General features: G+C 39.3%; 5 protein-coding genes across 6 annotated transcripts; 3 read left to right on the top strand and 2 right to left on the bottom strand.

The window, feature by feature from the left end:
* The first annotated feature begins 1,468 nt into the window (after window positions 1-1,468).
* LOC120807203 (translocon-associated protein subunit alpha-like) lies at window positions 1,469-7,214 on the top strand. The gene is made up of 9 exons (XM_040158958.1): window positions 1,469-1,585; window positions 2,783-2,901; window positions 2,989-3,082; window positions 3,312-3,439; window positions 3,857-3,991; window positions 4,346-4,422; window positions 5,287-5,365; window positions 5,656-5,749; window positions 5,862-7,214. Exons 1-9 carry the CDS (start codon window positions 1,516-1,518, stop codon window positions 5,924-5,926), a joined length of 861 nt encoding a protein of 286 aa, XP_040014892.1. The 5' UTR covers window positions 1,469-1,515; the 3' UTR covers window positions 5,927-7,214.
* A 696-nt stretch (window positions 7,215-7,910) lies between these two features.
* On the top strand, window positions 7,911-10,117 carry LOC120807208 (neuritin-like). The gene is made up of 3 exons (XM_040158970.1): window positions 7,911-8,003; window positions 8,999-9,152; window positions 9,889-10,117. Exons 1-3 carry the CDS (start codon window positions 7,952-7,954, stop codon window positions 10,115-10,117), a joined length of 435 nt encoding a protein of 144 aa, XP_040014904.1. The 5' UTR covers window positions 7,911-7,951.
* Window positions 10,118-12,923: 2,806 nt separating this feature from the next.
* sys1 (SYS1 golgi trafficking protein) lies at window positions 12,924-18,390 on the bottom strand. Its single transcript, XM_040158968.1, has 4 exons — window positions 18,202-18,390; window positions 16,026-16,268; window positions 15,862-15,929; window positions 12,924-15,525 (listed from the first exon to the last, which is right to left on the bottom strand). Exons 2-4 carry the CDS (start codon window positions 16,185-16,187, stop codon window positions 15,285-15,287), a joined length of 471 nt encoding a protein of 156 aa, XP_040014902.1. The 5' UTR covers window positions 16,188-16,268; window positions 18,202-18,390; the 3' UTR covers window positions 12,924-15,284.
* A 1,787-nt stretch (window positions 18,391-20,177) lies between these two features.
* Window positions 20,178-26,186, top strand: LOC120807196 (peroxisomal succinyl-coenzyme A thioesterase-like). Of its 2 annotated transcripts, XM_040158943.1 has the most exons (12): window positions 20,178-20,459; window positions 20,580-20,698; window positions 21,633-21,842; window positions 22,215-22,314; window positions 22,746-22,936; window positions 23,047-23,222; window positions 23,376-23,492; window positions 24,079-24,164; window positions 24,438-24,531; window positions 24,677-24,757; window positions 24,848-24,983; window positions 25,156-26,186. In XM_040158943.1, exons 2-12 carry the CDS (start codon window positions 20,638-20,640, stop codon window positions 25,254-25,256), a joined length of 1,353 nt encoding a protein of 450 aa, XP_040014877.1. In that variant the 5' UTR covers window positions 20,178-20,459; window positions 20,580-20,637; the 3' UTR covers window positions 25,257-26,186. The 2 variants fall into 2 exon arrangements, with proteins under 2 accessions (XP_040014877.1, XP_040014878.1); XM_040158944.1 differs by having other exon boundaries at window positions 20,178-20,698.
* On the bottom strand, window positions 25,564-27,314 carry LOC120807210 (protein S100-B-like). Its single transcript, XM_040158972.1, has 3 exons — window positions 26,472-27,314; window positions 26,133-26,276; window positions 25,564-25,783 (listed from the first exon to the last, which is right to left on the bottom strand). The coding sequence occupies exons 1-3, from the start codon at window positions 26,475-26,477 to the stop codon at window positions 25,631-25,633; spliced, it is 303 nt and encodes a 100-aa protein (XP_040014906.1). The 5' UTR covers window positions 26,478-27,314; the 3' UTR covers window positions 25,564-25,630.
* Window positions 27,315-27,881: the final 567 nt, after the last annotated feature.

The following is a 27,881-nucleotide window of genomic DNA, read 5'->3' as shown; positions in this document are numbered from 1 at the left end:
GTTTATGTTTAAAAATTTCATCACTAGGGCAAATCAGAGACTGAATCATTATTTTTCAATCATATTGAATAAATTGGAACGCTCTTTTATTTAAGGAATGCAAGGACATTAGGGTGATCTTACAAAATGATTTAGAAAAGCCTATCCCTATATTTTCAGGAATGTCAAAGTGATGTGATGTTTAATGTTGGCAGCCTGTCACTGGACATGGCGTGTGGCAAAGTATCTGCTTAATCTGCACATATTGGTCATATTTCTACAGGACTGTCATACGGGCACTCAGATCCATTACCACAGAGTAAAAATACTCCATTCTATGTATAAGTTGTATGTTCAAAATTTTACTGAGGTAAAAGCACAGAACTACCATCAAAATGCTTTTAAAGTGTTTTTTTTTTTAAATGTAAAGGTACTTATCATGCAGCAGAGTAAACCCTGTGTATACAATACAATTTCATTACATTACTGAACATCACCTCACTAACATGTGAGATGATGTTTACATAGAGGCCCTAGGTCAAAGGTCCCCAGAGGGTGCCTCACAGTTCGAAAAAGGAAGTTAATGCTTTGTGACTGAAACCATATGTTAGTGACAGTTTTGAGGAAAACAGTTGCCTTATTTAAGAGTCGGTGGTCAAGGCTGATTTTCAGAGTGGATCGTTGGCTGCACACCCTCTCACGAGCAGACCTGCAGGTGCTTGACTTGACGCTGTACGTCTTTGTAATAAACCTTGATATGCAGTCAAGACGGTGTCAGCGGAGTCTCCTTCATCCTCTTCACATCAACACCCTCTAATACACTACACATGTAAACGGCTTTACATAACGTTGGGTAGTTTATTCTACAAAAATGCACAATTGTACAAAACGGTATGGAAAATCTGAGTAAAAGTAAGTATAGATTTATATGTTTAATTAAGTATTTTTCTATACAAATATAAGTAGCATATAATAGAGGTACTCAAAGATTTAAGGCTGTTTTTTCTTTTCATCACATTTACGCCACAGGATGTAAGGTAACAAGCATCCACGACTGTGCAAAAGACAACAAAATAAAACGTGCAATATACGGACAATTAAAACTGAATTTGTGATATAGAAAGGAAGCAATGTTTAGCGTTTGTGTATGTGTTTGTGTGTGTGTGTGTGTGTGTGTGTGTGTGTGTGTGTGTGTGTGATTGTTGTTAATTCAATTTAAAAATACATTGTACCGACTACCTCAACTGTCACTGTCAACTAATGCGGACTAGGTCTATGAACCAGGACCAGAAGCCTGAGTGGACGAGTAGCTCCTACGAGCAGCTCATCCCCCCCCCCACGTGTGACACACAACCCGCTGGAGCTTCAAGTGAGTACACCTCCCGGGTCTACCCCGGACCCACCGAGCGGGCGGGTCCAGCCTCCTCTCGTCCCGCCCCCCCCTCAACGGCTCCGCCGCCGCCGCCGCCGCCGCCGCCGTCCTCTCCGCTCCTGAGCGCTGATGTGTTACTAGCTGCCTCCTACAGGTCTGAGAAAATGTTCAACTTCGGGTCAAAATTCCTGCTGCTTTTTCTCCTGGCCTTCCCCTGTGGATTACTCTCCATCGGTAAGACATGTTTTTCTGTTTTGTGTGTGTGTGTGTTCTTTTTTTTGTTCATTTTTGTTGTTGTTTTTCTGCGTCGCCTCACTTTTTTGCCAGCAGTTAAGAAGTTGTTCGTCTGTTGCATTGACGTGGCACAGTCACGTCGGTGCAGCAGCTGAACACAGGCAGCGTCGCGTCTTCTTTGCCAACATGGATGCATTGGACGTTTTTTTTTTTTGTCCATCTTTTTTTGTGTTTCTTCTCTTCCAAGTGCAATAAAAGAGCTGCAGCTCGTCGCTTTTGCGAATGGAAATGAATGGAAATGATGGTCGCCCACCAGCTGCTGCCGCTGAAGTATAAAAGAATAACCCGAGTCGCCCAATGCGAGGTTAAACTTCACGCCGTGAGCTGTGTTAAGGATTTCTAGAAGAAGAAGAGGGGGATTTAAAGTGGCTTGGATGCGGCGGCAGCTAACGGCTCCCCATTGCTGGGACACGTCACCATAGATAAGACGTTAACCTCTGTTTGGGGTTTGTCCGTTTCTCCCAGCCTGTACTTTTTCACGCAGACATGCATTACTATGGGGTTTGTTTTTTTTAGTTTTTTTTACTGTTCTGCTGTTGTTCATTTTACATCGGTAACAATGTGGCCGGTTTATTGCAGACAGGGGAAATAGCCTGGCAACAGTGAGAATGTATCAGTAGTTCCAGCGTGAGAAAACTAGAGCTTTCCATTCATTTTAAATTTTAAACTTTTTCCGCGCTTGTACCCAGATCAAAACATTTAAACATCATTTTTTTTACAAACATTCAGTTTACTCACTGGTTATTTTTTGCTTTTGGCAATAGTTATTTGCTGAATATCTATATTCTCTACCAACAACCAAAGATATGCAGTTTAAACATTTTCAGAAGACTTTTTTTTTTTGGCACATTTTGACAGCCATACTGAGCTTCCTCCAAAAATAAGCAGCTGCGACTGGGTGATATTGCCGGTGCAATCGATATTTTACCAAATTCCTTTTTTATATCGAAATATATGTTAAATAATGTGGTGATTTTTATACAGGGCTGGCTATTGAAGTTTGGTCCCGGATGATATCTACACTTCTGTCACAATAGCAACCTCATTTCAACCAGCTCTGCAGCCAGCACCCACCCTCTCATAGTGAAACGTACGACCATCACTCATATATACAGACGTGTCTTCTGACCCATGCAGGCCATGTCTCTGCACAGCCAGACTCGGCTGAGGACACTGCTGAGGACGCTGATGCTGCAGTAGATGAGGAGGAAGATGATGAAGAGGTCCTTGTTGAGGAAGATCAGATACAAACCTCGGTATGCATCTTTGATCATACAAGCACTGTGGCAAAACGTAGAATTTACACGGGGGTGGTTGCGTGACAGTGTGATGTTCATCCTCAGGAGGGAGACGAAGATGAGCCAGATGAAGCTGCAGATAAACCTTTAACTTCTCACCCTGATGCCGACACAACCATCATCTTCACGACAGGAGAAGGTTGGTTTAGGCCTCAATCATTGAGCTTTTACAGTGTTTACGCTCACACCAAAATTTGTAGAAGGAATAAAATTAAAGTGTAGAAAACTGAATCACAAAGTGAATACGACACCCTAACCTGCTTTTCTTTTAAGGAGCAACATATCAGGCAACTCTGTGGCTTTGTTGTACACCTTATAACTGATGTTTTAACTACATTTAATATTTACTGTATCCATTATAATTTTAGAGTTCCCTGCCAATGAAATCGTGAGGTTCCTGGTGGGTTTCACCAACAAAGGGAGTCAGGATTTCACTGTTCAGTCGTTGGAGGCCTCCTTCCGTTATCCCCAGGACTTCCAGTTCTACATTCAGAATGTAAGTTTGATCTGAATTAAAACCATCAGTCAACATTTCTGCACCTTTTGACTCTATCTGGAGTTGGATGCATAGAAAATAATTTAAAAATTCAGTAATGTGTTGGTTAATTCTCTCACTCTGAGATTATAAAAAGGGAAGAAAGTGTGTTTAGGATGTGGTGTCTAACATGATTCTTAAAATATTGTTCTGAATTATATATAAGGCTTATAAAAGACAGATTTCTGGTAAATTCAAACCATTAAGGCCAAATAAAATGAGTGGCTTGTTACAATTTGCTCACATTCGTTTGATTTTGATGCCATCTCATGGATTTTTATTCTTAGCTGAACACAATAAATACTACTGACTAGAATTACCGCTAACATTTACCATGTCACAGTTTTTTTTTGTATTAATATATGTGTGTGTTTGTAGTTCACAGCTTTGCCCCTGAACACTGTGGTGCAGCCCCAGGCTCAGGCCTCCTTTGAGTACTCTTTCATCCCAGCTCAGCCCATGGCTGGTCGTCCATTCGGTCTGGTTATCCTCCTCAACTATCTTGACCTTGAGGTAAAAAAAAAAAAAAAAGTTTTTCATTATTAAAAAGAAATGTTTGTAGTGGTTGTTGGTTGGTGGTGGGGATATGTTCAGGTTGACTTTTTAGAGGAAAGATGTAGTGTGAAACATTGACGCACCACAGAAAGGCTTTTCACAGCCCATCCCAAATCTTTATGATTCATAGAAAATTCAAACCTTTTATGAAAACGTTTTTGAAGAAGCCATTGTTTATTCACGTTTTATAGAATTGGGACTAATGGTGGCTCTTTACACTCGTTATTTTATCCCTGCTGAGCTTTGACTGTTTGTTTACTTAGAGTATTTGCTCACCAGTGTTTTTTTTATTTTTGCATTTTCTTTCTCCAGGGCAACGTGTTCCAGACTGCCATTTACAACCAGACTGTCACCATCACCGAGAAAGAAGAGGGACTGGACGGAGAAACGTAAGGCTTTCTTCTACTGGGTTTATGTTATATCCTAACATGTACAGGTACATATTGGTAAATGAAAGTGTAGATGAAGCTGTTGCTCTTTTATATTATTTCACTACCAAAATGGAAGGAAAAGTTAAATTATAGCAACAAAATGATTAAACCAGAGTAGGCCGTAGATGGATCTATTAAATCAATTTCTATGTGTACATCTAATTATTTTTGCCCACCCTCTACTTATTTGCCATATCTCTTAAGGCTACATCCAGCCCTTTAAGGCTTCATAATACCAGCTCTCCAGTAAACTGCAGCACATGTAAGGACGTGTAAAAACGAGGTGTGAAATTGGCGCAAATAGATTAGTTGTCAGAATTGTGGTGCTGGTGCAAGATGCAGGAACTGTCACCAGCAAATTAGCCAAGCAAGAGAAACTGTTCTCCATCCTAAAATATCAAATCAGGGGCCAATTGTTTTAGATTAGTCTTTGTGCTAAAGGTTTACACTAAGAGTTGCACTTGAAGTTGCTACTGAAGGCACCCATTTGCTTGAATAGTGCTCTGAATAAAACTTGAACTGACTAAACTTGAATCCATTATCTAGTAAGTAAACTGCAGAAGCTTTTAGGGGAAGTCATAGAACTGATGCTCTATTTACTGAAATAAATTGCATGAGGAAAAATACATTTTGAACATAAATGGCTGCAAACTATGGCCATGCATCATAATGGCTTTGTAAGTGAACTAAGTAAGGTCTAAATTGAGCACTCAGTCATCAAGCGGCCATGGAATATGTCCTGCAAAAACACCAAGAAAACTGCGGAACTCGTGTACTGATTGTCGTTTACTTATTACAGAAGTACTTTTGTTTTATTTGCAGAATGTTCATGTACGTGTTCCTGGGTGGACTGGTGGTTCTGATGCTCTTTGGGATGTACCAGGTCCTAGAGTCGCGGACAGTATGTGTTTGTCTTCAGTAAACTGTTGTATTTTTAGGTTAAGATATGTATGTTTGGTCTAAGCATGAACTTAGAAATTCACTCTGCTTCACAATGCAAATGTAATAAAATATATTCATGTGTAAGGCCAACAGCAGCAAATAGAATAGAGTGCACATTAACAAGGGATGTCATCCACCCTCTTTGTAAATATTGTCCTTAAACAGGGATACATGTAGATTGAAGCAGGCTAATGGATAAATAGATTAAAAATGAGATTTTTTTGTTTTCTTTGAACCTGTGTTTTGCAGAAAAAGAGAATCCCAGTGAAAATAGAGAAGGGCACTGGCGGGTTAAATGATGTGGACATCAGCTGGATTCCCCAGGAGACACTCAATGCCATGAGTATGTTCATTTTTTTCCTAACTGTCACAAGTAATAACAGACTCATATTACTGTTAGTCTCCATGAAAATAAAGCAACACCAATAGCTGATTTTTAACATGCTGTCTTACAGACAAGGCTTCCCCGAAAACATCTCCACGGAAACGAACCAAGAGGGCCGCTGGAGCAGATCAGTAATACCGTCCGTTTTCCATCCATCATCATGCTGTCCATCAGGCTTTCAGAGTTCTTTTCCTCACCACAGTAACCCGATTCCCATTCACAATGGTTCAGCTTTTCTGGGATCCAATTTCCAGCCCGACCAGCATGTTAAAGATGTTGGATTTCATCCTCTCAGTCTGATGTCCCTGCTGGTATCACGGCCAGAGAACATCCTTGACTCTACTGCTCCGCTCGGAGCGAGACCACTTAGACACTAACCGGACTGAACTACAGTTCATTTTTAAAGTGACTGTTTTATCTGTGTGTGTGTGTGGGTTTGTGTTAAAATTGAGAAAAGATGAACCAATTAGTCATTAAAAATCATCGAAAAACAAGAGGGATGTGGTACAGGCTGCCCCCCCAAAAAAGCTGCATACATCCATCCATGAACGCTTCAAAGTCATAATAATTGCTTTGAAGATTAATGACATTATGTTTGGAGATTTGACATCTTTGGGATAAAATTGATTTCATGGCTTCAGAACATTCATATTTCATCCTCCCTCTCTCTGTCATGTAAACACCATTGTGCCTTACCTGCACTGTGATTGCGATGCCCCGCAAAGACTTGACGTTAGGGAAAAATAGAGGCATTTGATTAAAAGGTTGCCCACTGATACTGCTCTGCTTTTAGCATCCAGTCACATCCAGTATAGGCTGAGGTTTGTAAAACTTTGAGTTTGATATGATATTTGTTTTACAGTGGGGCAATGGCAGCTGCAAGTAAAATAAATATTGAAACAGTGTTCTCTGGAAGTTTCTGCAGGTTAATTTATGGGTTTCATCCCCTAACTGTTGTAAGAGGCTCAGTGGAGCATTTCAAACTCTTACGTGGTGCTGTTGGCGCAGTCTTTCAGATTGCATGCCTTTATATGTGATGCAACAATTTTTAAAAAACAATAAAAGGGTGAACAAAGTGCTTTTTGTTCCTGTTGGCTGCTCTCTTACAAACTCTATTTTTTAATTATGATACTGTTCTCATCTGCATTCTGTCACATTTTGTGCTTCATGCGGTAATTTTGTCGCAATCTTCTGTACACAGCTTCAGTAAAATAACAACTGGAGATGCCGTCACTTTCAGAAAATTAGGATGAAAATGACCTACGCCACAGAGATTTTACAAAACTCTCCGTAAGGCTTCATTTTTATGGGTTTGCAAATTCCAAATTCCTGGAAATTATTCTGGAAAAAGCTAAAGAAGTTGGCACTAACTCATTAAATAACTAACAACTTATTTAAAAAAAATGTTGTTCAGCTGGCACACTTCAATGAATTGATTCCAAATAAATGGCAAACTAATGTAGCCTAGGGAGTGTTTTACCTTCACTGTGCAGATGAGACTATAGTTTTGAAACCAATCATGGTCCAGTTAGAAGCTTACAGAAGCAGTGTGACTTGGTAACTTAAAAAAAAAAGGGAGAAACATCCTGTGTCCAGCAGTTAAACTTTTGAAATGCACAATATTTGCATATTCATAGACTATAATTTGTTTTTAATTTTTCTTTTTTTTTTTTTTGAGGGAGGAGCAGTAGTTGTAAGAATGTTTAACCAGTTTGAAACAAATCAGACACAAATGATCATTGTCTTAAAACACGTCAGAGGGAGCTCTAAACTAAAAACCAAATGGAAGAGCATAGCAGCAGCTTAGTGATCCATGTGTAAATAAACCTACTGTAAGAATAAAATGGAGGTCCTACACAGAGACAGCACGGGGGGGCTGCACGGCGGTCCCTGCACGAGGAGGTGAGAGCTGTCCGGTGTTGGTGAGGGGGGGGCTCAGCGCGCGCCGGGGGGCAGGTAACGTCAGCAGTCGTCCGGAGCATGGAAAGACTGCACACACACCCATCAAGTGTCTATCGCCGCTTCAGCACTGACACACGCCGACGCCCGTTAAGGATGGGCAGCTAATCAGCTCCGTGTGACTCAGCGCCGCTTTTCGTTCCGGTCCGCGAGTGCCTCGGCAGCATCCCGCGCCCTCCGCTTGGCTTGAAATGGGATGATATGGGATTTTTCATGTCGACGAAGATCGGAGGGATTCTAGCGATTGCCTTGGGTAAGAGATCTCGACCCCCCCCCCTGTGTGATTCCATGTAGGCTGCGAGCCACTTCGGATGGTCTGGCCGAGGAAAGTGCCTCACATCGTTTGATGTCACTGCCATAACTGTAATCTTTATTTATCTCCATCACTTTTGCAAGATGGTTATGAAATCTTTACCGTGGCCAGCTGCTTCTAGTATACCCAGCGACCGTAGATACTGGGTGTCTATACTTAGGTGATAGCGTGCGAGCCTTTAGACACGCTACATTCAACAATGAAAACCCACAAATCGGTTTTTGTGTCTTAAATGTCACTTTTACCAATCTTTAGTGCTTTAGCTGTGCTAAGTTTGCGTTGTCCGCTTTCGAAATGTCCTGTTGTCGATATGTTTCGGCGTTTAAATTTCAAACAGCTCTGAACAGAGCGTTGAACTCCGTGTGGAAGAAATGTAGGAGCTGCAGTGGTCAGGACTATACTCTGTGGTAACATCTGCTCCACAGCCAGCCACCCGCTGGCATCTGTCCAAAGCGAAGTTCAGATGACAGGACTGCAAGATCTTTACATTTACAAATGAACAGAGATGTTAAAAATACTTGCTAATTACTCTACTGACTAGTTAATATCACTTACTAATAACCACAATTGCTATTCATGAATTTTTTATTTTTTTTTAATCAGAAACTGAATGGAAATTAAGTTTTGCACAAAAGTTGCATGATTATGAGCAGTGTTTGAGGCTACTGTTGGAAGTGTGGTGATGGCAGAGGAAGAGAAACCAGATTGAAACTATTTCAAGCACAGGAAAAAAACAAAAAACAAATGGCCCAAAAATACTAAGCAAGACTCTACAGAGTGGGAGCAGAGACTTTTGAAAACTTTGCTTGCGCACTGGTCAGGGACATACTGGTGGTATTGATTCATCTTTCGCACATTGTCCAGCACAGAAAATAGTTTAGGAACGGGTGTATATCGTCTGGTCAAATGAGCTGTCGTCTGTGTCTGTTTTGCAGCATTCCTGTCCCTCACAGTGTCAGGAGACTCAGCAGATGTGAAGTGTGAAAACATCTATAGGGACTTTTCTGACTGCGTCCTGGAGCTGGGAGAGAGCATGGACAACTATCAGGAGAACGTGACCAGTGAGAGGGGAGTGGCGGCCGTGTGCAGGTGAGAATAACTCTTTAACAGGAAGAGAGTGTGTGAGTGTGTGTGTGTGTGTGTGTGTGTGTGAACAGCATGCAGCATTCATTTATTCACACGGGGCATCTCTGTTATAAACACCAGATTGAGTCTGTAGGTTTTTTTCTTTGAATGAAACACTAATGATTAGTCCACTTTCAAAGAGGGCAGTCAAAAGCACGGATCTACAGTACTGTGCATAAAATTGTCTTTCACCTCAATTCGTATGAAAGTGCATGACTGAGTGAAATAATGTAGACAGATACAGTACGAGATATGCATCTCCTGACAAAATACTGGCGAGAAAAAGAGAAGATGCCATAATCTCAGAGGGAGAATAGAAAAATGAATGGTGCTGAGACACTGAGCCACTGTACTAAATAATTTATGACTTCGCTGCAGCAGTAATGAAATTCCAGGGACAGTTTTTGTCATTGTTGCTGCACGCACCCCACAACCCCAGCACAGTATATTGAAGACAAAGTTTACATATAAGCCTTCTGTCGAAAAATTGCCTGCCTGCAATATCATCTGTGATATTGTTTCACTCTGGTGCAGTTGCCATGGTAATTAAAGCTCGGTTTGACTTACAGTTTGAGCAATAGATTATTGGCAAGCAAATTAATCCACGACAGCCAGTGCACGTCTGCATGCCGTAGCCAGGATGAATTCTGAGTGAAGCGGCAGACGCAGCGTTGATCTGATTATCCTTTGTTTGCCACAGCCACTGGGAAGCTTTCCACACATGTGCCCTCACGGCGTTGTCCGACTGTCAGGAGGAAGTCAGCTCCATCTGGGAGACACTGAGGCAGGACTCCAGGAAGATGCGCTTCCAGGGAAGTCTGTTCGACCTGTGTAGCCCCAGCTCCGCTCCCGGTATAAGTTCACGTCTCGCTGCCCTTACTCTGCCACTGATGCTGATCATGACTGGGCCCAACTGGTTCTCTGTATAGATGGAGTAGGGGGGGGGGGGGGGGGTGAGGAGATGGGCGAGATGAGGAGGGCCTCACCTGCCCGGGGGTTCAGTCCTCCTGAGTTCCGACTTAAAGCTAAGGATTTAAGAGAGACAAATGTTTTAATAAGGATTATTTTGACACAGAGCCACAGATGCCTGCGGCAAGGCAATCAATATTTGCTGCAATGAATAATGTTTGAAAGCCTCTTAAATACTTGAGCTTGATTTTCCCTAATGTCTATGAGACTGCTGAAGAAAATTACTTGTCTGCCAACTTATCAGTCCAGGCAGACTACAACACTCCGGGTATTCTAGGGATGTCAGATACAATGTGATCAGAGTCAGATCAGTGACACCTGTGGCTCTGGTTTACCGCTGTACAAGGACTGGACACAATACTGTGAACACCTGTTTAACCTAATTCAAATCAGTCCTGCACTGAATACTATATTTGTGAAGACTATAATGTTCGGCTTTTCAACTCTGGGGTCTATTTGGAAAGCAGTATTTGTGGAGTACTGGTTTTCATTAGGCTATATTACAGTAATGTGTTCGTGTTATTGTGTCAATTCCCTGTACTATTGATTGTATGGTTTTATTATGATAGTTAAAGAAATAGTTTGGCATTTCGGGAGTTAGCTGAGAAGATCGATGCCACTCTCATGTCTGTAAGCTAAATATGAAGCTATCGCCAGCAGCCAGTTAGCTTAGTTTTGCACATGGCCACTCCCAACCAAGAAATAGTTCAGCACATAACCCCAGGCTAAACCAAATGTTTGCGCTCAGTCATTACACAACTATTTGAATTTGTTTTCAATTTACTAATAAGTGAAAGGACCGAGCCTAAAGACCAAACCAGACATTAATCTGAGAGAACTAATGACACCAAAGCTAGCAACTAAACAACGATCAGATCCACTATAGGTGAAATGCCCCTTTAACAGGTTTCAATGTGTAGTAGATGTTTGTGTAAGTGACAATCAAGCCACTTGAAGGAAACCCTTGACCCTTTTACCCCTACAATGTTTCAGCCCACTGTGGCTGAGGTTGCACGGCTGCTATAAAGACACCAAAAACAAACATCCGACCCCCGGCATCACACGTTCACTCCTCCAGCTCCTCTCTCGCTCTCTCTGAGCCTCGCCCCACGCTTTGGTTCAGTCTCATGCTCGATCATCAAACTTCCGACGCGTTAATGTTTGTGGAAGAAAAAAAAAAAAAGTAAATCTCCAGTGTTGTTTCACAAATATCTGTTACATCTTGTGTGAAAGTGCTCACCTGTAGTAAACACGATATAACTACTGTAGAACCTTACTTCAGATTACTCTAAGTACTGCAAAAACACAGTGTCTGCAGTGAGCAGTTGGACTGCACAGGGGCGGATTCTATCCCAGAGATTAGATTTTCAAAGAAGATTCAGAAAGATAATTCAGACAAAAGTATAATGAAAATTACCCAAATTATTGTATTTTAATACTCATACACAGTATTTATTTGACTTTGAACGCCTATAACTACTGTCAAATGAAGTCAAATTATATGCATTACATTTTTTAATTGTATTTTTTAAAACATCCATGCAATTGTATTGGGAATATAGTATTTCAACAAAAGGTCTACCAATTAATGCAAAAATGCTAAAATACAGATTCCAAACTGTGCTGCTCGATTTTTCTCTTTCTTGCATTTAATTTGTGTGATTTGGAGAAACCTAGGCTTGATTTTAACATTTAACCCACAAACTTCAAAAGCAGCAAATAGAAAGAAATGTGTAGTGAATCTCATCGACAGAAATAAGCTAATGGGTGCTACGGTTTGTAGCAATATAACTGTTATCATTCCCACTCATTTGACTCACTTAGCAGATAAACTATGAAAGATATCATTAGTTGTAATGGTCTTTGAATCGCTATGAAAAGAGTTTTTAGGTAAATTTTTTCCTTACAAAAATGTGACGTTTTTACTTTTACTACAATAGTCATTAAGATTCAGAGCAAATTAGAAATTATTGAGCAATAGCATTGATTTGTTTTGTATGTTTTTTCCAAAAGTGTGTCACCATCTGCTCATTTCCTTTAATTGTGGTGGTCCTAACAGGCATCATCAGAATATGGATGATTTTTGTGGTTCTGAATACTTTTCGTCGTCTATTTTCACAAATGCATGACAATTTTTATGGCAGTTCTTGAGAAAAATGGCCAGTGTGTTGATTTTAACTTGGACAAAGTCTACAGTGGTATCGATCTGTGCATGAAGTTACGCTAGCTCCTCGGTGTGTCAGCATCCTTTCTTATGCAGATCCACTAGCCACCCGCCCCAACCACCATTACATGAGCATGTTTGTTCTAGTTGTTTCTATTTATTTCATGTTTCACTAGTAGTAGCATTATATCATTCATTGTGTGTCTGGTGGTGAGAACACAAAACCAGTTGTGGTGCCCTCCAAGCATGAGCAATATGTACGGTCACTTTTTAACAGGGGACTCTTACCTCTTCATATGCTCTTGAAGAAAGCATGAAAATGACTGTGTTATCATAAGCATTATACCATAAGAAAATGAACCCTAAAGTCCGTTTAAACATGTAAAGAACTTTTGAATGTAAAGACAAATTAAGTATCCATGTAATTTTTTTCAGTTTACTGATAGAAAAGCACACTATTTACATGACTGTATAAAGCAATATATGGCAAAGTAATGTGTTTGTAATAATAAAGCACCATGTTTAAAATATACAGTATGTCTGTGTGTGTGCATCATCTTCAGCAAAATAATGGATAGCGAAGATCTAGAAACACAAAGTGGTAAAATAGTGGAGCATTTAATCGATGCAGTAAGTCCTCTGCTGTACAACTCATTTAGTACCGAGTTTCTGTTTTTAGTCCTCCCTGAAGCAAAGTGTTGGTAATGAGGATCGCAACCAGCGTTTTTCTACTCGTTAGTACTCGCCCATCTGCTTCCTTCCACCTGGACACTTCCAGCAGAGGCAGTGGTGAGAGAAAATGACAGATTAGGGCCCAGGGTGGAAAACCTTAGGAGAACCACAGACACGTTTGTGGTGCGGCCCTCATTAGAAGATCTCTCTGACATCTGAAGCATAATGGCCAATTATTTTTTCACCTACAGTTTCCTAACTGAGATCTTCCCTTTTTTTCCCCCCATCAATCCGAACTGGTAGCGTTTTATTTTAACAGCATATCCACAGAAGGACTTGGCATTGTACCAAAAGTTCTCAATGCTGGCACTAACACCCAACATTTAAATCTTCAGAGAGGAAAACAAATATATGTACACTTTGACTGTTAAGTTTCTGCAGTAGAAACAAGTCAGAGAATATAATAACATGAATATGTCCATCTGTCAAAGTTCTTTGTATTTAAATACATTATTAAAAAACTAAAGTAATGTTAAAGAACAAAAAGGGGGCATTGCATTTGAAAACTTTTAGCGCAGCCATTGTTAGAAATAATCAATAATGACACTGGCTTAGAAAGAATAGACAGGAGTTTGAAGCTAACTTAAAGGAATAGTTTGACATTCTAAAAAATAAGCTTATTTGCTTATTCTTGCCTAGCGTTAGAAACCATTGATACTGCTCTCATGTCTGTACGTCAAATACGAAGATAAAACCAGCAGGTGATTAGTTTCCCTTAGTACAATGACTGAAAACAGAAACTCTAAAGCTAATCCATTATCACATTATATATCATCTGTTTAATTTGTACAAAAATCAATGTGTCAAAACAATAAGTTGTGACTTGACATTTTTACACCTCAGTTTTTGTGCGGATTACACCAAGGAGAATGTTACACAGTGAGCTTTAGCGGTGCTGGTAGGGGGATTTTGTTTACCTTTGCATAGAGCCAGGCTAGCTGTTTCCTACTGTTTCCAGTGTTTGAGCTAAGCTAAGCTAACCAGCTTCACATTTACTGTACTGTATATTCCAAAATGTCAACTAGTCCTTTAAATATCAACTCATGCACCATAATGATGTACTTATACTACACTTTAGAAACCTGATTTCAAAACAAGACACTGCATAGTCCACACTATCACCGCACAGAATGAAAAGATACTGTATATGAGCATGTGTTACAGGAGCTGTAATAATAAGCGGTTAATTTAGACAGGTTATTAAAAGCCGTCACTAAAGGATAAAGCTGACATTGCTCCAGAAACCATCAGTGCTGCACACGTCAGTTCTTTTCACGTCATGTCCCCACAAACAGTGACAGTGTTTTTGGAAACAAAGCTGGTGGCTGACTAACTGTCCCCAAAGTGGCCACCTTGTCTGCATCATCATGACAAAGAAAGGGAAACGAAAAACACTACCCGTGCAAAATGCTGTACAAGCTTGACAAGGGAGGCCTATAACGAGCAGTAGGAGACTGAATGTACAAGCCTTATCCCGAGAGGTAAAAATAAGCCTGATTTTATGCTTCTGACAGGTTGTGTGTTGAGATTATAAAGCAGAAAACTCCCTCCTACATTTGGGTTTACACAGTTAATGACTAAAAACTGCGGTAGATAACTTTGCACACTGGCATCTCTAAATTGCTGATAGGTGTAACTGGAACATTTTAAATTGTTACACCAAGAAATCCTGTAACATGATGGTCATGATGTTTGTTTGCCAAAACTCAACACAATGCACAGAAAGACACAAAAAAAAGTCTGGTATTGACATTTGTTGCCCTCCCTGTTTTGCTCTTAGGTTTCAATTTGTTATATTCTATGGGTGGAAAAAAAAAAAAAAACAGTGTAAATCTTAAAATGTTTTAAAATGAGGGAATGGGACACTCATGCTTATGTACTGAATTTTAACATGAAAAAATGAATTACTGAGAAGAAAAATTCCATCTATAGTTGATAGTTTCAGAGAAGGGTGTAAACTGGCGTCTGCTTTCATAAGCATTACAATATGTATCTTAATACGCTACAGTTAACAGTTAAACTGTCCAACATTTAAAGGACAGCTATGAATAAATAGATCAGTTCATCTGATGTATCACTTTAAGAGGAGATGCATGACAATCTCCTGACAATTTATACGCTGATGGAGGTTCATGTTCCATTTCCTTTACCAACAGTGGAAAAACCCTCCTCTGAGCAAGTTCCTCGAGGATTAACTGTCCACAGATTTTCAGCGTGGTGTCAATAAAAATTCACAGGTTAGACTTAGGCCCGCTATTGACTGGAATGGCCCTGAGCTCAGTCCGCATGCACAAGTACTCTCCGATTACAGCCATCAAGGCCATGCAGGCTACGTTGACGAGCCACCAGGACAGGGCAGCTGGAAGGTGAGAATTATAGATCCAGCAGCCGATCATGTGGAAGAAGTGCACAGTGACCGTGAAGTCCAGGCACTGTTTCCCTCGACGGATGAAGAACCACAGACCAAGGGCGCTGCAGGAACAATGAGACAGAAAAGTTATGTTATCAGCCATGTACATTTATGTTTCAGATAAGGTTCTTGTGGATACAAAGGTGGCTTCCTTAAGATAAAAAAAATCAAGTCTTGCTGCACACCAGATCTATAGAAATTCTAACTTTTCTTTTTTTAAAGTAAACAGTGTTTACTTCAGTTGGTGTAAATCCTTCAGTTGAGCAGGTGTGAATAAATCCTTAGAGCCCTTTAAAAAGTTTGTATAATGAGATGCTTGACCAGCAGCATTTTACTAAGGCAAGCCTCAGCTTTCATTTCTTTGGATGTAAAGACAAGAGATTGAAGAAATGTCTTACCAGGTGAGAGAGTTCAAGATGAATGCCATCATCGAAAGCCTCCCTTGCATTGTTGCAAAGCCAAGCGCCTACCAAAGCAGCGCAAAGATTCAAATACTGTTTCAGGAGTGTAAAAATGTGACACTAAAAACAGATCCCAAGGAAAGTATATCTTATGAACTTACTTCGTAGCTGAAGATCTGATCCAGTGACCGACTAGTTTGCACCAGACTGTCCACTCCAGCCAACCATAGGCCCAAGAAGCTGTAGTAGATGCACTGCATCAACACAATCTGACACACAATAAGGACCGGGTCCCAGATGTAGCTACGGAAATGACTGGCCATTGCGGACTGATGTTACACGTACAGGCCCAAAGGATGTTAACAGCTGGCCCATCGAGTGTGACCTGCGTGTGATCTCAAAATCTGAAATACAAAGGGTTACATTTAATGAAAACCAATTGTATATTTAATGTTGGCGGTTTTGAATTTTAGCCCAACAGGTTTATTATAAAGAAATAGAACAATTACCATAGGATCATAGCTATTTCACTAACAACGCCTACTACATTTCTGTGAAGTATCTTATACAGTTGTCTGCCAATCTTAGCCAAACAAAAAAAAACTTAGAGGCTTAAATCAGTAAGATCACCTAATACAGGCACAGCATGAGTTTGAAGTTGTTTTTGGAAATCACCAAGGAAAGTTAATCGCTGGAGCTCACACTGAGCTCTATAAGTAAAATGTAATAACCTCTGTTGGCTTGTAATTAATGTTTAACACTTTAAATTAGTAAGACATGTTGTTCTTGGGGTATTTGGTGTGAAAAGAACCAATTGATTAATTTAAGTAGTACAAACAGTCCTTATTTACCTTTTTCCCCGCAGTCATCAACTATTGATCTCTCAGTCAATAGGCCAGAAATGTAATCAACACAATCCTGTCCGTTTTTATGTTTTATATATGAAATGTAAGCTTTAAACACAGCTGAAAAGTAAAACTCTGAAATGGTAGGAAGCAAGGATGAAGCTTAACTGTTATAGTCTGGATATAGGCTGATAATGATATCAATATTTGAGAGTTGAATCCAATAACGATATAACCAACAAGTTTTTTTTTCTTAAGCACATTAATAAATCCTTTGGTTTTTTGGGAAGTGTTTTTATGTGTGTTTTTGTATGATGACCGTACTCTTGGACATTTTAGTGGAAAAATCAACTTGTCAGAAGAGACACTGTTTTTTAATTACTTCAAGCCTAGTTTGACACATCCGTGCTCTAGCTTCTTGTTACTTATTGGCCAACGTACCATAGTGTGCAAATATTTTAGGCAATTTAGATGTTTGGATTCTTATCCATCATGCAATACCATCGGGGAGGCATCTGATTCATCCCAAATTCATTCTGTAGCAGGAGAACAAGCCCAAAAATACAGCTAGAGTCACAAAGGACCATCTTCTGCGACAAGAACGAGTCCTGCAACGGCCACCCATAGAGCCCTGATCTCAACATCATGGAGTGAGTATGGGATTACATGAAGAGACAGACGACACTGAGACAGACCAAATCCACAGAATTGAGTTCTCCAACAACCGTCCTGCCAAGTACCTTGAAAAACTGTGCACAAGTGTACCGAGGAGAACCGCTGCTGTTTTACAGGCAAAGGGTGGTCACACCAAACACTTCTCTCTGTTCACTGCACTTAATATGAAGGTAACTGATAAGTAAAAACTAATCGTGGAATCATTTTGAAAGCATCCTCAGTTTACTTTTAGCGTCGAAAAACATTTGCACAGTACTTTATATGCCAGTGCAGATATATTTAAAATAAGTTGACATCTTCTTTATTGGTACAGCACTATTTACTACGCAGTTTTAAGAAAAGAATGTGATGTCCAAATTCATATGAATATAGACAGCAGAAAAGCTGTTTTAAGCTACTTTCTCAGTAAATTAGTAGCCACAGCTAATGTGAGCTAGTTCGGGGTCACAGTGCGCGTTATAGAGCTCTTATACGGAAAGACAGTTCATTTAACTTAATTTAATTCAATGTAACATCAGGAGCAGACTGACCGAGCACACCGCTGGCTCATTGTCCACCAACGCACACTCAACGATTAGCTACAGCTGACATTAACCAGGTACTCCGTGCTGGCGTTGTGTCGTGGGACATTAAATGACCCAAACAAACATAAAATCCTAGTAAACACGGGCATTTAAACGTGGGTGTAAACAGCACTCGTTTAACTAAGTTAGCGGTACAGTAACACGCTAAATGACCAACAGGTTTCAGAGTGTTAGCATGGCTGTTTTCTGTGGAGCAAAAAACAAAACAAAACACGGAGACAGCTGATACACACCCGACTACTGGACTACAAAGACTTCAGGGCGCTGCGTTGACGACGATCCTCTTGTTTGCTTGCTGTTTTCAAAACTGCACCGCTATCACACTAGGCCCTGTTGTAGCCGACTGGCTAAAACCTTGTTCACAACACGGAAGTCGCGGTGATGGACCCGGAAAGAAAACTTAACAGCTAACGTTGTATTTTCAATATGAAATACTTGGATGTGTAACTGAGACTGTCGGCAGCGGTTTTCCTGCAAAATCACTTCGCCGCAAACAACCGAGGGAGAAAATGTCTCATAATTTATTATAATAACTACATTCATGTTGTCCACGGTACAGTCGCTGTTTTTTTTCCCCCATTTTGAAACTAATAAATGCCATTTTTTTTCTTTCCGTGCAAGAGCATCATTTATTTTGAACTTTTTTTCCCATTTACCTTCCAGGTGGTTGTAACGGTAGTTTCAAAAATGTTTTAGGAATCAGTTACTTTTTATTGTTTGTAAAACCAAAAGAACTAAGAAAGTTCTCATCTCCATTTCAAATGGGAAATGCCCATTTTAGTCTACAGAACTATTCCCTTCATGTCAAAGGAAATCCATTATGTCAAAACATCATTCTAAATAACTATTTTAATGATATAGAAACATTTTGGGAATGTGAGAGATGTGAGGCTACATATTATGAAATTATATTAAATTACATAGTTTTATATTTTAACTACTTTTATTTTCCAAGTGCACATGCAAAAACTAAAGTACTGTCTCAGACAATGATGTAAAATATGTTTAGGATTTTCATGAAAAACTTACTTCATAAATAGGATGATTAAAATCTAACTATGGAAATGAATGAATGAATAAATAAACAAAATAAATGTGAAAAATAAAATTAAGAAAGAAATGATCATTTACAGATGTAAATAAATGCTAAATGTAAATATCATGTTTTCAAAAATTGATTCATTTTATTTTATGTAGCTAGCTAAAGAATTATTCAGAGCGTGTGCTTTTATGAAACTGAAATATTTTTGGATTTCTGAAATTTACACATCACACAATTATATTTTATTCAATACATTTATTGTTATTATGCACTGGAGAATTATTTTTGAATATAACACCTGACAGTAAATAAATTGTACAGTTTCTCTATATGTCATTGTTGGTATATATATTATTGCACTTTAAAAAAATAAGCAAAATAATATAAAAGCAATGCTTTAAATATATTCAGGTTTCATTGCAACATCATTAGGACTTATTGAAGCAGTTTTGGGCAAATTGTTTTAAGTTCTCCAGAGTTTTCTTTTCCAAACTGCAAATAAACTGAACTGAATCAAATACTGAGGTTACAATTTCTGCAGAGCAGCACGGTTTGTATAAAGTAACTAACTAAACAAAGCGTTTTCAAACAGCTGAAGCATTTGACCTTTGTAACATTTTGTTTTTACTATTTAACCTGTATAAAATACCTAATATATTTGTACAGGTGTGTTTGTAATTTCCATCTGACACAGCCAGACTGACTGAAGAAGCAAAAACTGTGTTGATACAAATTGTATCTACTTTTTTCACTCAGGGTAAGACCAATAAACACTGGACACTAATCAAGAAACACTTCTGAAGAAGTTTTATGAAAATGATGCCCATATTTTGTTTCTAAAACATTCTTCATGGTCCAAACAGTAAGACTTTGTTCACAGATGATTTTTGTGAAACTGTAAAAAATTATACAGGAGTTTAGTGGAATCAACTAGTCTTTCCTTGTTACATGAAATGCAAGAAGCTACTTTCACTTATAGCCCACACCATTAAAAGTGAATGTTAAATACGGCTGGAGGTCATGTTTTCCTTTTATCCAAATGTACAGTTTGTAGTCTTATCTCTCTGTGCAAGCCTGTAAAGCCGGTATTTGAGACACATGAGTGAGTTCATTCACATGCGACTTGCACAAGAAGGTAACTATTGACCGTAGAGCGATGGCCTGAGCTATTCACAGCGTATCATTTATGATACCTGTAGTAAAGTTTGAGAATTTTTTTCAAGGGATAGCAGTATGTTGACTGAAATTTGTATTGGTTTTTGTTATTCTTAGTCTTCTTTTAGTTTATTGAAATTACCAACACTCTTAGTAATATGGTTTAAGATCACTAACAGATTACTGGACTCAGGAGGAATGTAGGACAAAGTTCTAAGGTTAATTTCTGACGGATGCAAGTTTTAACCAGACAATTTTCGGGAACACATAGTTCAGTTCACCCTTGGATCAGTTGTAAGGCTTTATATTCAACTGTGGCAGATTTTTTTGAACTTTATTTCACTAAATAGATGTTGATATCTTCTATGTTTTGTTTTTTTGATCTGTATTCCTTTCTCTTCATGGTGTCAACAGAAACACAAGAATACTGAGAGCACATACGAGTGTGACAACAATACGGTAGCTCGTGGAAATGAAGATACTACCATGCTTCAGTTTACACAGGAAACTAGCAAGTTTGCATCGTGCAGTGGGTAAGAATATTGTTTGTTCTTTGTTGTGTTTTTCAAACCAAGTATTTGGAGAGCTTGTCTCTCGGTTAAGAAGTAAATTCTACTTTGTCCCTGAGTAAATCTGCTTATAAATACTGCAGCTTTACTGTTCTTCAGATAAAGGTCTGATTGTGATGTGTATGTGGTCATCTGAGATGTTTAATAATTTAATAAATGTTATCCTGGACTTACCCCTGTATTTTTACAGCAATAATACAAGGGCAGTAATTCTTTCTGTCGTCTCCACCAAGGAGGTTATGTTTTCTGCACCATTTCTCTTGATGTTTGTTTGTAAGTGAGCATATGATGGAAAGTTAGGCCACAGGCCAAGGAATAAGTGATTAGTTTCAGTTACTAAATCAGGGATTTTTTAAAAGTCAAAATCCAAGTACAAGGATGGTGACTGTAGGTTAGGTGGTATGATGGTTGGCTATTAATTATAGGGTTAGGCATTTGCTTCTCAGCTCCTCCTTGTCCACAAAGTGTCCTTGAGCTAGACAGTGGAAACTGGAAGTCAGCCTACTGCTTGGTATGTAGGTTGCACCATCCTCCAAATGCATACAATGTTAAAAAATGTATATCCACAGGTTGTATCATTGCAATGGTGGAGTCACAGTATGTTCTCACTGAGTTTTGTAGCCCATGGTATAGTACTTCCATCATAAAAATATTCATAAATGCACCTTAGCAGTATCACTAAGTGCCTAATCAGTACAAGTAATACCTTCAATAGAACAATAAAAAATCAGGTCATTGATTTAAATAGCAAATTTGTTGGATCTTTGTCAGCCTTTTGTTACTTGACATAGAATACTTTTACATTAAAGATTTGAAATACACTATCATCTACATTACCACTCAGAGTTTCTTTTGTAATACTTAAAAGATCACAGGAATATCTTTCTTCTACCTGTAGGGGAAGCTCGGTGGAGGAGCAGCTACAGACCAGCCCCTCTGTTGACAGCTGCTCCTGTTCGCGGCCTTGTAGATGAACAGACCAGCATTAAAGGGTGTTTCTTGCCCCCGGGCTGTCCAATTACAGTGTGTTCACGAATGCATAGTGAGGATGGTGACTTGTGGGAGGCATTTGCCCATTACAATACAAATGCAGATGGCACTGTCAACTGTGAGTCACACAGAATTTTGCAGTATAATATATTCATTGTAACAACAATGTAATCGCAAAAAACATAACATGTTAACATATTTACATAATATATAAAGAAAATACAATAGAAAGATGTGGAAAAAAATGGGTCCCAATAATAATAATTTTATAATATTTTTTATAATAATGATAATTTTAAACACAATTAAATTATGGTTGTAAAATATGTTTGATGTAAATTACAATCCGTTTATCTGTTTATTGTGGATGCAAGTTTTAGAAATGAGATTATTTTAATCATTAAACCTGTCAACCAGATTTTTATGCAGTGTTGATGATGCCATTTTTTTGCAATCATCTCCGCTCTCTGTCTTTTCCTCCCTCCAATAGTGACCAGGGATCATTCAGTTGGGGGTTCGTATTTGGGCTGTGAGCCGATGGGACTCTTCTGGGGACTGCAGCCGGCTCCTGGGGCAAGAGAAGGTTTGAGGCAGGTCATAAAAGCAAGCTCACTGAGAGCTACAGAAAATAGAGTCTGTGGTGTAAGCCCAACTGTCTGTGTTCGTAGGCACTTGCAGAAGGATTACAGAGGTCATTTTAAGTTTCCATGCACCTCCTAATAAAATACTACCCACAACCTAATTCAAACACATTTAGGACTGTACAGTACTGAACCCTGCTACAACCACTGGCTGTTTCCCAGAAATGTAACTTCCTCCATCCCTCCAGCCTCCACCTTTAGTAGAGTTTTGATTCATTTTGAATATACCACGTTTCTGTGATCAATATTTGTTTTCATTTAATTGTTGTGTTTATTACAGGAGCAGAGGCAAACGGTCAAACTCACATGCCTGTTATTGCTTCTATAAATGGTTAAGGGTTGATGAGAGTTTCCCGTCTAAGTTTTGCTCTTTTCCACAGATTGAGGAAAAAAAATGTAGAGACTCCATATGTAGTGCACATATCCTTACTGGAGGGGCATGTGTCACCCAGTGAGGGACAGAGCACTGAGCTGGCTGCTGTATATACTGAGCGCTGGTACATGGCACCAGGCGTAAGGAGAATAGACATTCGTGAAAATGGACTTGTAGGGACATTATTCTTACCCCCTGGTGAGCACATGATTTGAAGCGTATGTAGAGGCATTTCAAGATAGTCATGGAAAGGTGGTGGATGGTAACTGTGTCCACTGAGCAGCATCTACTGTACTCATTTCTTGCAGGTCCAGGCCCATTTCCAGCCATGTTGGACCTGTGGGGAATGGGTGGAGGACTGGTGGAGTACCGCTCTGCCCTGTTTGCATCCAGAGGATATGCCAGCTTTTCCCTTGCCTACTTTGGGCACAAAGAATTACCTGGCCCACAAAACTGCATCAATGTTGGTGATTCATATTTTAAGGTAGGATAAGATGCAGGCTTTATTTTTTCCTATAATAAGTGTGCAGTACTTTCTGCATCATGTACATTTCTCACTTAAAAAAAAACTTAAGTTACAGTTACTTTAATTATTTTGTCATTTCCTCAAAGTATCCCATTTGTTCTTTTTGGACAGTCAGCCTTCCAACTACTTCGAGATCACCGTCAGGTCTGTGCCGACAGAGTTGGGATCATCGGTCTGTCGTTTGGAGTCTACCTGGCTCTTCGACTTGCCGCTCAGACTGATGTAAAAGTACGACAAAAAGTCCAGTGTCTGTCATCATTTTCTCAATCTACAGCTTGATCAGTACACATAGACGGGTGACAAATTAGAGGAAAAACCTGAAAAATGAGGGGAGAAACAAGATGAGGGTGCCCCCATCCGTAAGGTGCGAGGGGTCGCTTAATGGTTTGATGAATATGCAAATGATGTGAATCTAATGCTGCGGCCTTTCACAGTCACAAGATCTCAACCCAGTTGAACACCTATGGGAGATCTTGGACCGATGTGTTGGACAGCACTCTCCACCACCATCATCAAAACACCAAATGAGGGAATATCTTCTGGAAGAATGGTGTTCATCCCTCCAGTAGAGTTCACAGACTTGTAGAATCAATGCCAAGTAGCATTGAAGCTGTTCTGATGGCACAACAATTTACTAACACACTTTATGTTGGTTTTTCCTTTAATTTGTCACCCATCTGTAGCTCCATGTACATGGAAAGTCACATTTTGTTGTATTCTTTAATGAACAGCTATAAAAGTAAATAAACTAGTTTCTTAGCACTATAACGTTAGTTTTAATTTTTTTTTAAAGTTTTTATGTTCTCTTCTCCAGCCATCCTGTTTGATTTGTATCAATGGGCCAGTAGGAAGTAACATCAAGATCTTAGATACATCGGGCAGGACTGAAAACTTTGAAAGGTAAATTGTAATTACTGACAGGGTCTAGTATCATACTTCTACCATAAGTATATAGCCAAAAGTACAAATTTTAGTCCTATAGCTTAACAGTTCATTGTTAATTTATTTGTCTTATCGATTGAGCTCAAGCAAAAATTGCTTTTCTGGTGTATAACTTGGACTTTTTTGCAACTGTACAGCTGAATCCCCAGCAGGAAATGTTTATCACTGAGATTATTTTTGGCAATTTCACAATACGAGTTGTGGTTTTTTTCTGTTAACTTGTCCTTTTAGTGACCAGAAATATTGGAGGTATGATGACAAAGGCCATGTCACTTTCAGAGACCTCTCCTTGCCAGCTAACATTTCCCCTGAGAACAAAGTGAAGGTGATGTAAGAGACTTAACATCCTCTCTGCCGCCGGATCCCCCAGCACCAACACAAAGACAAAGTCTCACATGCATTAAGAATATCCAAGCAATGTGCTTTATATCAATTTTACTAATCTGCTCAGGGTTATTGTGTTTTTACAGATAGAGAATCTCGCCTGCCCGTTACTGTACATAGCGGGAGAAGATGACCTGAGTGCTTCAAGCATGGAGAACGCAACCCTGGTAGATTTTTGTTTGTTTGTTTGTTTGTTTTTTTGAAGAATTAATTGGGTAAGTCTGTTATTTTTATAGCACTGATTTATTTGCCATCAGATCGAGGAGACCCTGAGGGCTGTAGATAAATCGCAGCTGTTCACTTGTTTGTCCTACCCGGGCGCAGGTCACCTGATTGAGCCGCCTTACACACCAAATTCAAGAATGTCCCTATGGAGTGTTAAACCACAAAAACGTGAGCACTATCCCAGAGCTGCATTTTTCATTCAGCTAGATCTTATTTTACAGTTGTCGTCATTTCATTTTAACTGTCAGACCCGTGATTATAATATTAAGTAGGAGATGTAATGGAAAGTCATGATAACTGTAATTCTGACTTTTTTTTTAATCATTATTGTGTTTTGAAGTCATCACTCTGTGGGGAGGTCATCTCGTGCCCCACGCTGCTGCCCAGGAGGATGCCTGGAAGAAGATCCTGGAATTTTTGGGAAACAGTCTGAGACGGTGAATCTGTGGTGAAGTGGACTTCTGAGATAGAACTTATTATGAGCAGCTTATATTAAGAGTCTTACTTGTCTTGCCAAAAGGTGCCGTTGGCCCGAGTGGAACTGTTGTTCAGAGATGCCTCACGTCAGTCACACTGTTACCCTGTTGCAGCAAATGTATGGTTCCCCGTGTGTCGTCATCATTTTTACATTTGACTTAATACAACAAACCTTTCATAACAACGAACGAAAGATGTAACAATGATCTGCCATCCAAGTTGGTCAAAATCAAATCACACTGTTGATGTGCACTAATCATTCAGCCCCACGTAAAAAATTCAAACACTCTGTTCCTGTGTTCCTCATTTTTTTAATGAGTAATCGGCATACGTGCTAACTACTTATTATGTTGATTTGGGATGAAGAGTTCATGGCATGCTGAGGTGACCATGGCGATGAGGGCGATGAACTCTTTGAAGTCGATCTCCAGGTCTCTGTTCTGATCGAGGTCCGCAAAAAGCTCATCCAGAGTTTCGTTCTCTTGGATTTTCTGTTCAGCAGAAAAATTAATGGAAGTAAATGTGGCCACACTACGTGCCAGATTTCAAGTCAAATCATTGCAGAGCTGTCATGATATTTTACTGTAGACTGATGACCGACAGATGGACCACCCAACATCAATATCTCCAGAGTACCAGTACAGTTTTTGTCAACATACCCAAGTATATAATTTACAGACAGACATTTTAATTGTGGCACACTGTGTTCTCAAAGTAGACATGAAAAAGGCACATGCTTATTAAGAGTCCATCATCTTTAAGTTGTCGTCATGAGTTATTAAGAGGATTTTTATAAAGTGCCATCAAAAACATGCAATATTTTATCCCTCCATAACTTACCATTATGAAAAGACTCATCTCATTGTTGATGAGCGCTTTAAGCTCAGCTTTCTTCAGCTTGCACTTGTGACCCGAGTATTTGTGGAAAACTCGGATAATAGTGACCATGCCATTCTCCAGTTCTGACATATTCTCCTTTGAGACCTGCAACAATCAGTTTAAATCAGTTCCCAAAACACAAGGATGTTAAAATAGAGATGGTTATTTTTCTGTATGTTTTTGTACATAAAATATATTGTAACATAGGCATTACTAAGCTGTCATATTATCAACTAGAAATAGTTTTCAAATGTATGAACATAAACTGTTTAAGTACCTCAACCATTTAGTCTTTCTTACCTCCATCTGAAGAAACTCCTCTGTCTTGTCAGGATCCTAAGTGCGACTGATGGGGTATTCAGCAGTGTGTTGACTGCCTCACCCTGTTTACTGTGGACACTAAACTGTATTGATTAACCACTCCCACTTACATCTTCCATGGGTTATGTAATGTACAAGTAATGGATATTAGTGGTCACAGATTGGACAAAGAACCATTTACTCTTAAAATGTGACATTTGACTCTGATCAAGTTTCTCCATTTCACCTTGTGTGCGTGTGTGTGTGTGTGTGTAAGCCTGAATATGAACTGAGTAAAGGATGTTTTACCCATGCCTCTTACTGTCTGTTCATGTATGTGTTTCTAGCCCTTTAGTTTGATTCCAGGTACTGTCTAGTATACTCAGTGTACAGTTTGTTATCAATAACAACTATGGATATAGGTCACTGAAATGCGAAAAAAGTGGCTGGAAAAAAAATGCAAAATGCCTTCAGAATCCAATTTTTGCATCTGCTGCATTTTCCTCAACAATACTTCTATGGGCTCAGTTAAGGGTCAGTAATATCTAAGCAGGTGTAATAATGTTCAGGAAAAATTGAAAAGCCTATGGTTGTATGTCACCCTTTGATAAACCTATGAAACAAATCTGGAGGAGAAATTAAAGTTTGTGAATGTGTAAAAAATTATAGTTGTAGAAAAAATTTGGAAAAAGTTTTTTTTTTTAAGTGCAGTAATTATATCAAAAGGTAAGGAAAAAAGGAAGAAATTGTGTTAAACTGTACACTCAAAGTTCCCACTCTGTAAATGACACTGAAGTTACACATGCTCATACAAATGTAAGCTGCAAATATGATTTTTTTTCCCCGTTAGCTGTAAAACAATTGCACTTGTCCAAGCCCATGCAAAACAAGTGAACTGACATTATTTATTACAGAGGATGTATAGCTTCTGTAATATTCCTCTAAAATTGCTAAAAGCACTCAGCAGTGTGTTTGTGGTCTACAGTTTTACAGGAAGAGATGCTGGGGATGGGTTTTTCTGAGCTGTGGTAGGCAGGATGCTCTCTCAATACCAGCCTTCAAATGTCAATTAGACAAGCCACAACAAAAAACGTCAGCCACCAAAACAGTAGTCTCATTTACCAGAGAGAGCAGCAGTTCCCAACCAAAGCCCCTTGTTGGGGTTCTGGCCCCCAGGTTGGGTACCACTGCCCTATAGTGCATGTGAAGGCGTAACAATGCATTATGCTTAAATGGGTTTACAATCCATGAAAAATCCCAGCTAAAAATCCATGGGCGTGATGTGATGTAGGGCCTGGTTAAGAAAAAAAAAAACTAGAAAATATGATGATTAACATAATTCTCATAATGGCAAAATATCACATACACAAAGTTGTATTTATGAAAATCCCACCCATGATTATAACAAAT

Source organism: Xiphias gladius, chromosome 21, assembly GCF_016859285.1.
Source record: "Xiphias gladius isolate SHS-SW01 ecotype Sanya breed wild chromosome 21, ASM1685928v1, whole genome shotgun sequence".
NCBI classification, from domain to species: domain Eukaryota; kingdom Metazoa; phylum Chordata; class Actinopteri; order Istiophoriformes; family Xiphiidae; genus Xiphias; species Xiphias gladius.
This window is presented reverse-complemented; position numbering and strand designations above follow the sequence as displayed.